Genomic DNA, 17,115 nt, shown 5'->3' with positions numbered 1-17,115 from the left:
AAAATAATATAAACAAGAAGTACAAAGAGTTCTCCATGTAGCCTTGCCTTGTAGCATATCACCTCCCGAAGAAGATGAAAGACGAAGGAAACAAGGGGTGCATATTATATATATGTTGTGCCATAAGATATGAATTAATAAGTAACAAACAAGAATTAAAGAAGGCTATTGCTTGATTATTAAGAACCTTAGAGGTTAGAGATATGAACTTTATTTGGGAGAGAAAGAAGATGAATGAGCAAAGAATAATGAAGAGGATGAGGTTGTTTATATAGGGAAGGAGTCAAACTTGTTTTCCTTGTTTTATATCAATACTTGCATGTGTTTTTTTTTTTTAAAAAAAAAGTTTAAATAATACAATCTAGTAACAAATCCAAAAGGTAAGAGATGATTATGAAACATAAAAATCCAACATTTTATATTAGTGAAAGATTTGGTTTACAAATCGGGTCGGGTTTTGATACAAATACAAGTACAAAAAATATCGAAAATGACGAATGTTACAGTCACTGACACAAAATGTGCAACTGGGACATAAGAAAACACAAGGTGCTTTACGATGTAATTCTCCGACTTGTTGGTGTATTTATAAGACAAGAAACGAAGTCATCTTCCAACACTAGTTGCCCAACGCTTCCAACACGGCGATCACTTTTATAATAATTTGTTATGAAAAGATTGATGTCGGTATTTCTTTATAATTTCCTCATTGTTTTTTGGTTATTTGAACCTTACTGCTTGTTTAATGAAATTCGTAGTTCTAAAATAAATAATAAATTAAAATTATTATTTTACAAAAACCATCACCCAAAAACATAACCCAAAAATAAATAAATTAAAATTAGTTAATTCCCAAAACCCATCAACGAAATAGGGTTATGCATCAAGATATCTGAATAAAACAAGAACAAATACAAGGAATCAAAGGTATGTTTTGATAACTCGAATTGGGGGGGGGGGGGGGGGTTAGTTTCTTGCACACAAGGTGTTCGATGAAATGCCTAGTGACTTTCAACTAACCATTTTACATATCCTTGGCGTATGAATTAGATGGGTGAACCAACATCCAGTGGTGTCAATGAGGATGACAATGTAGCCCTAGAATACAACACCAACAATGTCAAAAAAGCAAAGCTGAACTCAACACTAGCTGCACTTCTTGATGATCCTGTGCTTGCAGATGTACCCAAAAACCCGAGTCTTTCGGATGTTGAGACCCTTATCAGCTTGGAATTAGGGAGTGCTATGCGGGTTTCTGTGCTTAAGTTAGACGGCACGTCTTTCGGTGTGTGATTGTTATTGCTAGGGGCGTGCATTAAACCGATTACTGATCAGAAACCGAAAAAACCGAATTGAAACAAAACCCGATGGTTGGTTTGGTTTTATGTTTCCGTAAAAACAGAACGTCTGGTTCGGGTTTGCGGGTAACTAAAACCGAAAAAACACGAACCGAACTTATAGATTTTTATGTTTTATTTATATACAAGTAATTTATAATAATTTATTATCTAGTTTAATCTAAGTGTTTTAGCCAAAATGTATAATGATCAATTAAGTAAATTCATTATATTTGGCCAACTTTTTTTTCAGCCAAAATTTCCAGCCCAAATGGCAAAAACCAAAACTGAACGGTTTTCAAAAACTCAAAAACCGACATTTCGGTTTTTGTTCGATTTTAGCTCAAAACATAAGCGAACTGATGCACACCCTTGATTTCTTAGCTGCTTATTTTCTGCTTATATGATCTTATCATCAACGGTTGTTGGTTTTTACTTGTATTGGATGCAGATGTTGCAGTGATGAATTCTGCAACGGTCAAAGATTTGAAACTTGCGGTCAAGAAAAAAGTCAACGAAATGGAGCAGTCGAAGATGGGTCATCGCCACATTTCTTGGTTTTTCCCTTAACTTTATTATTGATCGTTTTCTTTGTAAAAATGGGTTGGTTGGGACTTAGGTATAGGCCTCTAAAGGAACCGAACGTTCAGTGGACTGTTTGTGAACCGTTCAACGGGACGTTCAGTATTTCGAACGAACATGAACACATATCTCGTTCTTTCATTTATGTTCATGTTCGTTCGTAAGTTACACTTGTTTTAGTTCATTTGTTTATGCTGTTAATATATTCATTTAATTTTTTAAGCTGATTACAATTTAGTCTAGCTTTCATAACTTGTTAGGCCATGTATTGTTGGTCACATTTAATTTTAATCGGTTATGCTTATATTGCTAACAAACGAACATAAATGAACAATAACACGCTCATTTTCTTTAACAAACTGAACACAAACGAGAACCCCCCCCCCCCCCCTTTTTACAAGCCTACTCGGGTCGAAGGTCACAACGGGTCAACACTAATATGCTGGTCAAAATTGGCTGGGTTACCAACCCACCAACACTTTCCAGTCCAGTTTTCGTATTTTGAAAATAATAATGTTCTGAATATGATTACAAAACTATATTATCAATACATTTTAATAATAACAATTTTGAATTACAACATTGTTGAGCTTTCATTTGCTGTTTGTGTTTTCAGGAAGCATGTGTGGCGAAATTTTTGTTTGTCACACAACAATGAAAAGCTTCTTAATGATGATGCAAATCTCCAAGATTATGGTGTGCGTAATCACTCTCAGGTACACATCAGTGTTGATTAATGATGTACATGTTAATATGTTATGTGATGTTAGTTTGATTAACTGGGAATATCTTGTTGGTTAGGTGCATTTTGTTCCGTACGTACTGTCAAGAGCTTCGAAGCAGCATTCGCGAAGACGAAAGCATCGGTTTTTTCATGGTCTTAACAGAAAGGAATGAATGCTGGTTCTTATTTTTGTTTTATATGTTACTTGTTTTGTTTCATAAATGAAATGAACCGATATGTAGTATACCATTTTTAGCGTACTTGTGTTATCGTTAGCATAAATGCAAGACGACCTCTTCGATTCATGAATAAGTTGAAAGTTGCAAGTTTTCTAATGTGTGTCCTTACTGAATCACATAACATTATTATCTTGTAAATAGTAATGTGCTGAATATGATTAGAAAACCATATTATCAATACATTGAAAATATGTTGCTAATGTTAGTTAAAAAGAAGAGTTTGAAACTTCATTTTTTATTTTTATTTTTTTGTTGACAAATTTAGTTTTATGTGGTGTTAAAAGTCAGATTCTTGGTAGAAATACTGAAAAAGTGAATATGCACCAATAAAACATTTTTTCCATTGTTATCCATCTCCAAATTCAAAATTATACATATTTTCTCTCGTTCTCAATTAAAAAATATATTTTCTTTCTTATTTACTAACAATCACTTTCAAAAAATATTAGAAAACTTATAGAAAGTTACAGTATCTTTTCAAATATACAGAAAAATCACTATATTTTCTCACTCCCCCACTCACATCACCCTAAAGCACCACTCTCTATATTATAAAAACTTCACTCACTAAATTTAATGGACAGACTGTGAATGCTCTTACACCATTTGATAACTATAATTTCAATTATAAAACACGTGTTAAACATTCTTGCAAGTTGCAATCACATTGAATTTGATTTGACAGACAAAACATAATGTAACTTATATAAGCCCTAATAAATATAAGCCCTAACCCAGGTTCAAAAAACTTCCTCGTGCACAGAAGCCGGCTGGCAAAAAAAATAGAAAAACTAGACAGAAGCCGGTTGGCAAACAACTTAAAGGCGATTCACATAGGTTCAATTTCGTGCAAATCCTCGCAATATGCTCTATCGGCAACCCTGAGACTGGAAAATGAATTGTCAGCAAAACCATGAGTTTGACCACTAATTTTTGTTTGGTTAATAAGTTACATACCAAACCAGACGGAAGAAGTTACTTAATAAGATATCCTCCATGTCTCTTCTCGGCTTTTAGCTCCACATCTTTGGGCCTTTCGCCATTACACTTCCGACAAACAACATTTCCAACAAAATTGAAGAAATCACACCTTACACAAATTCAATTCAAAATACATTAGACCTCAAACCTAGAATATACACGAGGTGCTTGTACACGTGTCTTAAAAAGAATTATGTGATATTGTATAATGAAAATCATATAGCTAATTAGCTATATGTGTAAATGTGTTTTAGCTTTTTGAAGTTGTAATAACCCCCTAACGATATCTTCTTATTTAAGAACTTAATCAATAAAATGATTTAAAAATAGGCATTCTGTGGAGAAAAAAAAAACTAGACTTACGAGGGGCACTCCCACTCTCCACCATTTACTTGTCTCTTGGGGCGTTGCTCTCGGCAACGTAAACACTTTGTGTTGCTCGCAAAATTCATAAAGCGACACCTGATAAAAGTATAACAAAAAAACATAGGTTAAAAAAGTATCATTTTAGTTGGCAATACTTAAGCTTAAACAAATATAATGAAATCACATTACATACCCACATATCTTAACAACCAAATTAAGTCATAACGTTGCAGCACATGATTTAGTGAGACAAATTAGGATAGACAAAATCTGACCGTGTAATACATAATGTTTGTGTGTGTATCATATATACTTATTCAAATATATAAATTACTTACTCTGGGCAGTTCCAATCTCCTTTCTTCATTTCAATATCATCTGCTCCAACCCTCTTAGGCCCCTCCGTTTTGCATTTCAAGCACCGGATGTTTCTAGAAAAATTCATAAAATTACACCTGCAATAAAGAACGTTTATGTCGTTAAATATACAATTATGACATCATAAACACATAATAAAAAAATAAATAAAGATGGTGATAAGATCAAACTTAAAAGCTTTATAACCACAATATCTAATTTACAAACTTACTGAGAACAAATCCAATCGCCTTTTTTCATTTCAACATCTTCAACACCAGATTTTTGAGGAGCGTCTTCAGAGCATTCACGACATTTTTTATTCCTAGCAAAATTCAAGAAATTACACCTGCAAAAAGATCATGAATATATTCATCAATAACGAGTATTAGATAACTAACGTGTGTAATTTAATAAAACAATATCAAGAAAGATTTAAACATATTCTCACTTGGGACACATCCAATCGCCTCTTTTCATTTCAACATTGCGTGTAGAATCCTGTTCACTAAATTCAAAAGATTGTGTCTTTCGGGCAACCGTTGCTGCTGGTTTTCGTAACTCCGGGTCAACTCTCGTGTCACTAAGCTCGGTCAACTCTAAAAGCAACTTCTTGGCGGATGCTTCAACAACTTCTGCATCTAAAGGCTTCTTATCCAAATCAACAACTGGATCGAGTGCATAATTTAATAATATCCTCACAATATCTACAGTTCGTGTAGCTGATTCAATGTCTTTTAGCATCACATACGCTCTATCACATGATCCTCGAAGCACACAAACACCACATGCCTATAATCAAAATGGAGACTTACCAACATTAAACACACAAATCTAGTCCTGTTTACGAACCAGTCATCAGTGGAACAAACGAACATGAAGCCATGAACAGATGTCTTATTTGTTCATTTACGTCTGTTTAAGTCCGTTCCTTTACGTTTGTTTAAACGTTCATGCAAAAAAAATTACTAATATTAATTTAAAAACAATTTGTTTGGATACTTACTTTAACTTTTAATAGCTGTCCACTTTTATTTAATTTCCATTCATTTATGTTCATTCAATTATGTCCGTGAACCGTTCATTTATAGTATAAACTAGGGGTGTGCATGAAACCTAAAATAACAAACCGAAAAAGACAAACAGAAACACAAAATAAACGACAGTTTGGTTTTATGTTTTGCATGTGATAAAAACCAAAAAAAACCGAACTGAATTTATAAAACATGTAGCTCAAATATTTTAGCCCAAATGTATAATAATCAATTAGTTATTACTTAGCAAAATAATCTAGGCCAAAATTCACTATTTTGGGCTAAAGTTTTTCTTGTTTTCGACCCAAAATTTTTAAGATCAAATGGTAAACCGAAGAAACCAAAACTGAAGCATTTTCAAAATTTTAAAAACCAAAGTTTCAATTTTTTATTCGGTTTAGCCCAAAACCGACCCAAACCGAAACCATAAATCAATTAGCACGTTCATTTTCTTAACAAACGAACAATAACACGTTAAAATCAGTTCATTTAAGCATTCATGTCCATCCGTCTGTTCAACCGGGCTTACAAAAATCTGTTTTTAAATGCATAAGCTAATTAATTAACATAACTTACATCTCCTTCATCTATCTGTAGATGTGCCCGTAACCGTTTCCCTGAATTAACAGTTTTTCGGTTAATATTCGGACACCCTTTTTCCACCAGAGTCTGAACATCTTGCATAGATAATAACCTAAAACACAATCAAATTCAATTAATTAAATTAGGGGTTTTAAGTTTTAACAAATTACAACAAAATAGGATTAATTCTTACTTGAACAAATCGAATCGGTCACGACCGAAACTGAGGCAAGCTTCTTTAAGAACACTGATATCTTTATAGAGACCATTGTTATTATTAATATTATTTGGTGTTTGTTGTTGATTAATGTAGCCTTTGGTTTTGAGACGGTCAACGAAAGTCACCCACTCTGGCCACGGGTGTTGTTGAGAGTCTACGCTTGTTAATTCGGTTGTGGGATTATTATTATTATTATCGGTTATGACGGAAGCTGATGAGTATTGTTGGAAGAGAATTGAACGGAATGGGTGGAAGTTAACGGCGGTGGTGACAGTGGCGTTGGTTTTGAAGCGAGTGAAGAGTCTTGTTGTTGTCATTTTTGTTCCTCCCTTTGGAGAATTCGAGTATAGGGTTTAAGGGTTTCGGCTTCAAATTTAAGATGACAAATATTATAATGTTACCTTAGTTTTTGTGGACCTAAATTATTAACTCGTTAAAATCTTGTTATGAATTTAATTCTAGTCTAAGACCAAAACTTATTCTCAAAATAGCTACATTATTCTGTCCGATCCGACCAAAACAATACCTGATCTGACGGAATTTTTAGCCTATCAAGACGCACCACTTTGGCCGATCGATTAGCCGAACGAACTATCGGAGGAAAAGACAGTCGGATCCGACAGTTCATTTCATGCTTTCGTCGGATCCAATTGTTTAATTTGTCGGGCGAACCCTAGATTTTTCAATTTGGGGGGTCTTTGACTTTGGGTTCTAGAGTGACATTGAACACTATAGTTGTGTTCTCCTCGAAAAACTAAGCGATTTACAATATTGATTTGCTTGACTTTGTGAAGAAATAAGAAAGATGAAGATGGAGTTTAGGTATGGAGGTTTTGGGTTTGAGAGGTAGAAGATGAAGAATCCAGTCGGACTCACTAAACTTCAGTCGGATCCGACGAAATTTTTAAGAAATTTTGTCGTATCCATTAAAACGTTGACACGTGGCCCAATTTTAAAGGTCCAAAAATTCAATCAGATCAGAAATGATTTTAAACGGATTCCTACGGAATTTTTTGGCTAGTTTGTGTATTTTGTCTGGTTTTGGGCTATTTGTGAAAAACCATGATAAAAATTGACTATTTTAAGAATTTTCCCTTTCAGTTATATCTTTTTTGATAACCGCTTGACTTGAGCCAATAATCATTGATTTCTCTTGTGAAAAATTATATGTTGAGTACACATTTGATATGTGTTTCATTTGTCGCCATAGATAGTGTACTCTGATTAAGATATGCCAGTTGCATTGTCTATGTAGATAACAGTCAGTTCTTGTTGATTTATTTTGAACCACATGCTTCTTGTATGCAGCGGCGAAGCTCAGACAAAAATGCCAGGATGGCTGGACTCATTACGCATAAAGATGTTCACAAACAAGGGTGGTCAGGTTTAAAATTTTGGATGAAAACGGGTAAATTTACACCACGTATAAAATTTCCGGATGAAAATCCATAATTTTACGCTAGTAAGAAAAAAACGGGGGTGACCGGAGTCACCCTGGGCACAATACAAGCTTCCCCCTTGATAGTACACACATTTTTTACTAGTTTCGTGTAACATCATTAAGCATGCTTAAAATAACAAAAAAATTCTTAAAAGAATAATGAGATGGTTGTGTTTAGAGTTGAAGCCTTTAGTGGCAAAACGAGTGGGTTGGATAACTGGTCAGAACAGGTTCGAGTCAATAGTTAGCGTGTCAAATTTGATCGCAAAAATATTTATTTCAGTTATGATCTAACTACTTGTTTGATCAAACCACTTAGTCAGGATTTCTGCATAAAGAATATATGCATAGACGACTTACTATGAATGCATCGGAAGTGATCTTACGAATACACCTGCACCTTTACCTGATCTATTCTTCTCGGGTAGGAACTCTTCTCAGCGAGCCCAAAAGAGAAGTCCAAGCAAACTCCGAAGACACAATCTCACTAATTTACGAAGGAGATTAATTGGTGACTGAACTGGATCTACCCATTTCAACTCATTGACCAACTATTAAAAGTTGTTCATACTTCATAGTATATAGATTAATTTGGTGACTGCAATGTAACAACACAGAATGAATGTAACATCATACAAAAAAAAAATAAAAATAGTGTTACAACTATATATAAGTTCTAATAAAATCTAACATTTCTTACTACAACAGATACTATTCTTAGATAACATATACACTACTATACAAACACAAACACCCCCAATCAATGGAACCTTGTCCATTACTTTCATCTTAACATATCTATAACTAATTATTATATGCATAACCCAAGGGCTAGAGAGTATAACAGTAAATGCACCAGCGTACCAATCCATTAAACGAAACGAAAAAACACGTGTTCAAGGCTCCACTGGTACAGAGTCATCAACCACTTTTGATTCCGAGACAACATGTGGGGGGCGTATCATAATACTCATGATGAACGCAATCATCTAAAAATAGTTAAAATACACAACACTTCATTAGTTCTTAAATCCCATTATTATTATTTAACGTCATAATTTGGATATAAGATGTTATTCAAGAGTTACCACTGCAAACGCAGCAGCCACGAGAATAAAACCAGGAAACACGAATGGAGCATCATGAGACAAGAATAAAGCTGCAAAATAAAATACTAATTAGATTAATTTAAAATTAACATAAACAAAGCATCTGTTAAAATTCGGTCACCTGTTAGAGGACTAAAAATGAGCGGAGAAACAATACTGGCGAAAGAGCATAGGCCTGTAATACATCCTTGTGCTTTTCCCTGAATAAACCGAAAAAATAATAATAAGTATTTTAATTATTAAAATTCTGTAAAGTCAAATCAAAAGGTCAAATACACTTCAAATTACCTGCTCAGTAGGACCAACTTGTTTGGATACAATGCTCTTTAACTGAAAAGTGTCAATTTACTTGTTAAGATAAATGTTACATTAAAACTGACTAAAAAGAAAATACATCAGAAGCAAAGAACTCACGCTCGGTCCTGCAAAAACAGCCAGGATTTGAAATGTGGCTGCAAAATAAACTACCCATGATGACCAAGCTACACTATATAAAAAAATCTGCATTTAAAACCAATGATTATATTATAACAAACTAATGTTATACAATTAAATGTTTAATCGGTGATATAGATATACATACATGTACACAGTTAAAGGCGAGTCCGATTGCAAGAATCTTTTCTTCAGTGATAACTCTAGCCAACAAGGGCATAAGAAACATCTGCAATAGTCAAATACAATATACATGTAAGTTAAAATAAATGTGGTTACTCGATATAACTATAAGTACAAGACGTACTTGAGATATGATCCCTGCGATCCCGTTAATGATCATCAAGTCAGCAAACTGATCTTTATCAAAATGAAACTCAGCCTTCAAATAATACTGCAGGATACAAAGATGCATGATTAACAAACCAGCAAGTTTTAATGGAAATACTAATATTATTATCATGGTTAATCAAGTACCAATAATGCAGAATAAAGGCCTAGTTCACCAAGGCTGCTGAAAAATGCCACAATAGCTGCTTGTGAAAATGTCCAGCTGAGAGTAACATTCATAACAGTATACTTCAATTATTGCATTTTCCCCCGATTTTTAGAGTTCAAAATTCAAATCAAACCGATAACCTAAATAAGTTGAGATATAAATTCATGCTAACAATGTTGCAGAAGTTGCTAGGCTTTCTCAGGTCGGTCGACAAGGGAGTTGAGAGTACTCGGACATAGTATCTTATAAAGAAATTAATTCTTGGGAAATTATATATATGTCAAATATCATAAGTTTACTAATATATATATAACAAAATATGTGAACATCAATACAAATCAAAAGTATGCATGTCCGAGTACTCCCTAGCTAGGCTGAGTACTCCCATTGACCGAGTGTTAGAAAATCACCTCAACGCCCGAGTACTCGCCTATTATTCGGCCAAATTGACCGAGTTTACATAGGTGTGTAAACGAACCGAGCCACCCGAGCTCGGATCGATATAAAGCTCGAAATGAACTGAGCTTAAGCCTCAAATAAAGCTTGTTCAGTTATCGAGCCCGAGCTCGAGCCACGTGTATTTGTAAGTTTTACCTAATTTGGACTTCTGTGTTTTACTTTTGCATTGCATGGTGGAGCTCCAGCCGGGCTTCGGCTTGTTTAAGGTACAACACAAGATCGACGCCAAGCCTTCGGTCGTTTAAGGTTTTTCTCAAAATATATAAAATTAATAAATAACAAACAAAACGAGTGAGCTTGAAAAACAACTCATGAGATGAGCTCAAAACAAGCTGAGAACCAGTAATACAACATGAAATCTCGGCTTGTTTTGACTTACAAGAGCTCGAGCTCGGCTCGTTTCGTCGAGTTCTAAATTAATATTTATAGAGAAGATAAATGGCGTACCTGCTCCTCAACAACGATATCGAATCGCGCAACGAAGGACTAGCAGATCGACGATCAACCGTACATCCTTTTTCGAGAAGGCATTCATTCACCGTCTCTTCTTTCACCGTAGCAGCAGCGATCACCGCCGCCTCCATACCTGATTCCGGCAGGAATATCCTCATATACACTACAGAAACCATTGCAACCGCAGCAGCTACCTGAAATAACCAGCAACAACACACATACATATTATATTAATTATTATCATTCACTCATGTAGTAATTATAATATTATTATTATATACTTGAAAAACAGATGCAGCTGATGGTAGGAAGCGAGTGGAAAGGTTGCCGAAGACAAATGAACATGATGATATGCCGGAGAGTATTCCGAACGCCGTGGCCCGCCGTGGTAGTGCCACGTTGTCCGCCTGAAAAGTCAACATGTTTAGTTCTAGTCAAAATAGTCAAAACTTGGTTTTCTCGTTTAACTTACGCAAACTCGGGCTAAAGCTTGACTCGTGAGTAGTTTTTCAAGTTCGGGCACGACTCGCTTTTTATCTATTAATTAATTTATATGCATATAATTGTTTTATATATTTTTTTCAATTATAATTATAAGTATAACATAATTTATGTTATTTACTTATTTTTTGTTAATATTATACATCTATTCATTAATAATTACTACACATATATATTATAAAATTTATATAAATGACAAGCTCGTTTAAACTCACGAGCCGACTCAATAAGTGAAGATCGTGTTCGGGCTCATTTATTAAACGAGTTTAATTATAGGCTCGAGCTCGGGATTGGGCTCGTTTAAACACATATCGACCAAACTTTTTCACGAATTGATCTCAAATGGCTCGCAAGCGGCTCTGCTCGTTTTACACCCTATGTGTGTTTTATAATAATAATTATTGTTATTAATATTATTAAACTATTATATGTTAATAGCAGATAATGGTGGTTGTGTGTGTGGGTGTGTGGGGGGGGGGGGGTGGTTAACTGAAAATCGAGCCAGGTTAAAACTGATTATGTGAAAACTGGTTTGCAAACCGTAATCGGTTCCAAACCGAAACTAGCCAGAACCGATTTCAACCCTAAAAAAACCGATCATAAGTTGTTTTGACTTTTATTGACCAAATTAAACTGGTTTGAACCCGAACCAATTTATACACCTCTAAATTAGTAGACGTATTACTATTGAGTTTATTTTTAAGAACAAATTCCAATAAGTCAATAACTACAAATTTTGAAAAAACAAAATCATCTAATAAGTATTTTAAGGAACATATTTCTGTCTCATCTTTCATGTCCGACATGTTTCCATCTACAGTCATGAAGTACATGTAATTATGGCATGTCAACTTTGTATTCTAAAGTGTTTAGGAAGTGGCCAACAATTTATTGTTCTTTATTATACATGAAGTTTGGTTGGATACTTGGATATTTATATTTTTCTCTTATTTTATTTTCATAGTATGCATAAAGTGAAGTACTGTTCATACAATACGAACAATTTATTGTTCTTTATTAAACATAAAGTGACTAGATAGAAATGATTACCACGTAAGCATGTGCAAGACAAAGTACACTTCCTTCACAAACCATGGAGGTGAGGGTTTTGAGTGCATAGTATGCAAAGAAGAAGTTCTTCTCCCTGCTGTATGCCAAAATTACTGTTTTCACCCACAAATTCATAAGTTAGTACTTTCTTATGAAAAAATACACTTTATATTAGTACATGAGAAATAATGAGTTTATAACATTAATATAACAAACATGGAATCAAACACTACATTCTTTGTGATACAAATATTAAGTTTAAATAAAATATAGATGATGCTTGCGAGTTTAGTTGTTCATGTATGTCTCTCAATAGGGCGGTATGCTAAACTGTGTTTAAGGCTAAATATCGTATGACTGATAGTAAACAAGTACCAGGGTGGAAACGATTTTGAAAAGAGAGTCGATAATTGTTTGAAATAATCGGGAGGGGGGCTAATGGAGGTCAGTAATGAGTCTCGGTAGGGGTGTGGAACTGTGGAAGTCGGTCCACCAACCGATTCGTTCTTGGGCTGGCGCGGATCATAATATTACAAACTAATAAACAAAAATAATAATTAGTATTTAAACCACATCATATATACATCCATATAGAAGGTGGTAGCCTTATTTTGTTAAGTCTTTTTAATATTTGAGTGGTGATGAGATAAATATAAGAAAGTAGGGGTATAAGTATACCAAATGTGCAAAAGGTGGGCTTGGGGTCGTTGGGATGTTACTTGTGATCTAAATGGAAAAACAAAGGGCATGAGGATATAAAAGAAGGCTAAGAAGTTGGACCTAAAAGTATAAAACAAATAAATAGGCTATGGGTGCTTTATTGAATGTTTTACCATCTTTGATGTAACAACAGTAGCAAAGCAGCAACAGTTATAATGAAAGTAACATTATTTTCTTCTCTAGTTCTCATATCATCTTTATATGTTCATAGTATAACTATTTAATTAATAAATTCTGTTTTGGCACATGTAAATGAGAAAAGAAGAAAACTTAAGGAAATGTATTAATAAAAATCAATGTTATATCCCATTATAGAAACATAAAAACGTGTATCATATCTAATCACATATCAAAAAATAACATCTAATCAGTCATTCAGTCATCCCAAATGTTAATGTTTTATGTTTTACTATCAGGTTAATTCGGATTATCTTACAATCTATGTATTTTAATTGTTTTTTGTTATTTGGTTTCAGATTAGTTTATATCTTTCTTTATCATAAAAAGTGACAATTATCATAAATTAATGAAAGTATTTTCTAGTGATGTTAAACCCCAATCATGTCCTTACATCTCCTCAACCACTTTCATTTTTTTCGATTCCAAATTCTCCTGGAAACTTTATGTATGTTTTAAAAATCATCCATTAAGACATTGGCACTTTCTTTTATACTTTAGTTTATTATAAGTATCATCTATATAATAATTTAAAAATTAGTTTACTTTTCAATTAATTATTTTATAATCCGTTTATCTCAACATCCCATATACACGTAAAAGAAAAAAGGATGAACAGTAGACGTGATTGACAACGTTACGATGAAAGCTAACATTATTTTCGTGTTTTGACGCATACTCAATGTATTAATTGCATATTTATTGTGTTAGTACGTTGCATGCGTATTATAAGTTAATGATGACTCAGTGGCAGTGACAGTCTTTTAAAAACCTAAAGGTCTTGCATCTATATAGACGTATGCTTCTAATTGTGTATGTATATGTGTATTACAAGGGAAGGGAGAGTGTGTGTTTTATTTGATCTTTTATTGAGTTATATGTTAGATTTATTTTATAATTATTAATGCTATTAATATTATTATCATCATCTAATCAAACTTAGGTATTCAAGAGTACAACAAAAAAATAAGACTATCAACGTAAAGAGTTAAAAAAAAAACATTTAATTACCAAGCTCAATTACTCAACAATTATTTATTTATTTAAATTTCTTGAACTAAAATAGAAAATGATGACTTAAAAGAGAGTACATACCCAAAGGTAAAGTGGTGAGGAGCATTGGGAGAGTGAGCATGACCTTCCTTCCATACTTGTCTGAAAAATTTCCTATGAGAGGCATCATCACCAAGGTCCCCATGCCTGTTATCTGCCATTTATATTATTATTGTTATTATTATGTTTAATTTCTTACATTTTATTTACAACCATCTAAAAACCATAACTTAGAATACTTTCATTTTAAGAAAAGAAACAAGAAGCTTAGTCAGAAAACAATGAAAGTCTAAAAGCAATGGAATCTTCTGAAGCCTAAATCAACTACCACCAAGGTACAAATCATATTTATCTAAAAGGTGATTAAAGTGATTAAAGTGGTGCATTCTAACTAAGGACCACAGTAAATGAAAGAGATGCTTTTCCATATTGAAAAATAAATATAAACTAGGATTTAGAACCCGCGTTTCGTGACAAGGCCATTACATTTAACAAAAAACATAAGTAAAAACGTTAACCATAAACTCGCTGCAAGTTGATGCGTAGTCAGCCTGTATCAAATTATGACATCGAAACTAAACAAAAGAAATAAATTAGTAACTTGAAGTTTATGTGTTTTAAGTAAAAAAACAAAAGAACGAGATCAATAAATGTTTATATATATTGTGTTTAATGTAATACTTAAGACACTTATTTTATCGGCATATCTTTCTTTCTTATGTATAGATAAGCGATTCTATTTATGCTTTCTCGGTGAGGTTTGTCAATACATAAACCTTTGAAGTTTAATGGGATAAGAAAAAAGAGGTGAGGTTTGTCTATACATAAAATTTAAAGTTTGATGGGATAAGAAAAAAAGATGGTTTAATGGGTAATCCTCACTTCTTTACTTCTTTTTGGTGCACATAAAAATGAGGTCATCTTTAACAAGTTTTCTTTTATATAAACCATGTAATTAAGGAGACCAAAACAGTTTCCTTTGGGTTAAGTATCAAGTTAATTAAATTGGTGTGTTAGATTGGAATGATTGGCATAGTTCCAATGTGTAATCCTTGTGTCTTGTAATGCGTGATGTTTCCGGTTTCTATCAACTTACTAGACCATGTTAATGATAGTTGCCGTTTGAAAAAAAAAGAACAAATAATTATTCTTCATGCAATGCTAAGTTACTAACGACTATTTATGCCAATCTCATAATTTTTTAATTTAAAATTAATTGTGTGTACGGTTCATGTGAGTTGAAATAAGTCATATTAGAGCATCCTTAATCCTTTCTCTAAAAATATTTGAGAGGGATTTACAAATTATATGGTATAGTTATAGTAAAGATGAGAGAAATTTTATATGGGAAAGTTAAATTTGAAGTTTCGCTGTAGATATTAAATTTTTTAATATTTCTAAAAGCGATTGTGAGTGAAAGAGTGAAAAAATATGATGATAAAGGTATAAAATATTATTTAATTAAACATGAGAGAAAAATATAGTATTTTTTAATGTAATTACATAATATATATATGAATATATGGTAAGAAACAGACTGAGAATGTTCTTACTTACGAATGGTATTCATAAAAGAAATAACTATTTGATTTTAACATATGATAAAAGTAACTATCAAAAAAATGGCCTAAGGCAACCTTTATTTCACAAAAAAAACTGCACTAGGTGAAGTTGTATTAGGTCTAGTGCAACCTTTTTGTTAGATAACGCAACTGTTTCTTTCAAATGCAACACTTTTAAAGGGTTGCATTTGAAAGGAACGGTTGCATTATTTAACAAAAATGTTGCATTAGGTATAATGCAACTTCACCTAATGCAGCTTTTTTTGTGAAATAAAGGTTGTCTTAAACCAATCTTTTTGTTGTAGTAAAAACATTTCATGTCGATGTAATCGGATGTTATGACGAAAAAATCAAGAAAACCCACATGGGAAATTACAACATAGCTTTTGATTAATCTATATTTTCATAACACAAAAGTGTATATATTATATATTAACATTAAATATTAACAATAAACACATAAATAAAACTCGTTACCGCTTGTTGAACTCCGGTGAGGTAAATAGCTAATGAACACTCATCTTCACCGGGACAAAGTGCCGCCATGGTGACGTCAGTAATGGCCGGAACCACCATGAAGTTGGCAAAGTTGAATACAAACACCGTCATGAAAAGGTGGCCAAGCCCCGATGATATTATGGTCTTGTCCGTCATGGTGGTGGTGGTGATGTAAATGATGATAATAATAATTATTATTATATGAAGGAAGCAATGCTTATTGTGGAAGTCTACACCACCCTCTTTATATTTGCAAACCGAAAGAGAAACATCACTATTTGATTATGTCATGAAGCAAATGAGTCGCACAAGCCAAGTTACACTCTCTATGTGCCTACACCTATCTCATTTCTTAAATAGAGGAAATGATATATTTTTGTTAGAATTACCATTATACCCCTTTGGGAGACTAGACATTTAAACGAACCGAATGTTCAATTACATGTTTGTGAATTGTTCGTTTATCTTTGTTCATTTGAATGAACATAAACAAAGGGTTTGTGTTCATTTAGCTAAACAGACGAAGATGAACACGTGTTTCGTTCGTTCATTTATGTTTGCTGTTTTATGTTTGTTACATATTAATAGGAAATAATTGGATATTATTTGTATTTTACAGATTATATAACCCTAATATGTTTTTATTTGTTCATTTGTGTTCATTTAAATATATGCAGTTATGTTTGATTATGTTTGCTTGTGTTTGTTTACGTATGCCCATATATGTTAATTTATG

At 33.1% G+C, this 17,115-nt stretch overlaps 3 protein-coding genes across 3 annotated transcripts; 1 reads left to right on the top strand and 2 right to left on the bottom strand.

Moving 5' to 3' along the window:
• Positions 1-898: 898 nt before the first annotated feature.
• LOC143535263 (U11/U12 small nuclear ribonucleoprotein 25 kDa protein-like) lies at positions 899-3,022 on the top strand. Its single transcript, XM_077029561.1, has 5 exons — positions 899-927; positions 1,051-1,285; positions 1,789-1,894; positions 2,536-2,635; positions 2,721-3,022. Exons 2-5 carry the CDS (start codon positions 1,051-1,053, stop codon positions 2,814-2,816), a joined length of 537 nt encoding a protein of 178 aa, XP_076885676.1. The 5' UTR covers positions 899-927; the 3' UTR covers positions 2,817-3,022.
• Positions 3,023-3,726: 704 nt separating this feature from the next.
• Positions 3,727-6,739, bottom strand: LOC143535248 (uncharacterized). The gene is made up of 7 exons (XM_077029552.1): positions 6,396-6,739; positions 6,197-6,314; positions 5,038-5,378; positions 4,819-4,935; positions 4,568-4,684; positions 4,227-4,325; positions 3,727-3,972 (listed from the first exon to the last, which is right to left on the bottom strand). Exons 1-7 carry the CDS (start codon positions 6,737-6,739, stop codon positions 3,858-3,860), a joined length of 1,251 nt encoding a protein of 416 aa, XP_076885667.1. The 3' UTR covers positions 3,727-3,857.
• A 1,632-nt stretch (positions 6,740-8,371) lies between these two features.
• LOC143535262 (uncharacterized) lies at positions 8,372-16,703 on the bottom strand. The gene is made up of 13 exons (XM_077029560.1): positions 16,359-16,703; positions 14,362-14,473; positions 12,370-12,482; positions 11,100-11,225; positions 10,813-11,012; positions 9,885-9,960; positions 9,715-9,801; positions 9,556-9,636; positions 9,387-9,473; positions 9,261-9,302; positions 9,094-9,172; positions 8,952-9,022; positions 8,372-8,852 (listed from the first exon to the last, which is right to left on the bottom strand). Exons 1-13 carry the CDS (start codon positions 16,533-16,535, stop codon positions 8,760-8,762), a joined length of 1,344 nt encoding a protein of 447 aa, XP_076885675.1. The 5' UTR covers positions 16,536-16,703; the 3' UTR covers positions 8,372-8,759.
• Between the last annotated feature and the right edge of the window lie 412 nt (positions 16,704-17,115).

The sequence above is a fragment of the Bidens hawaiensis genome, unplaced genomic scaffold, assembly GCF_021521415.1.
Source record: "Bidens hawaiensis isolate Kalapana, Puna unplaced genomic scaffold, B.hawaiensis_p1.1 tig00010461_1, whole genome shotgun sequence".
NCBI classification, from domain to species: Eukaryota; Viridiplantae; Streptophyta; class Magnoliopsida; order Asterales; family Asteraceae; genus Bidens; species Bidens hawaiensis.
This window is presented reverse-complemented; position numbering and strand designations above follow the sequence as displayed.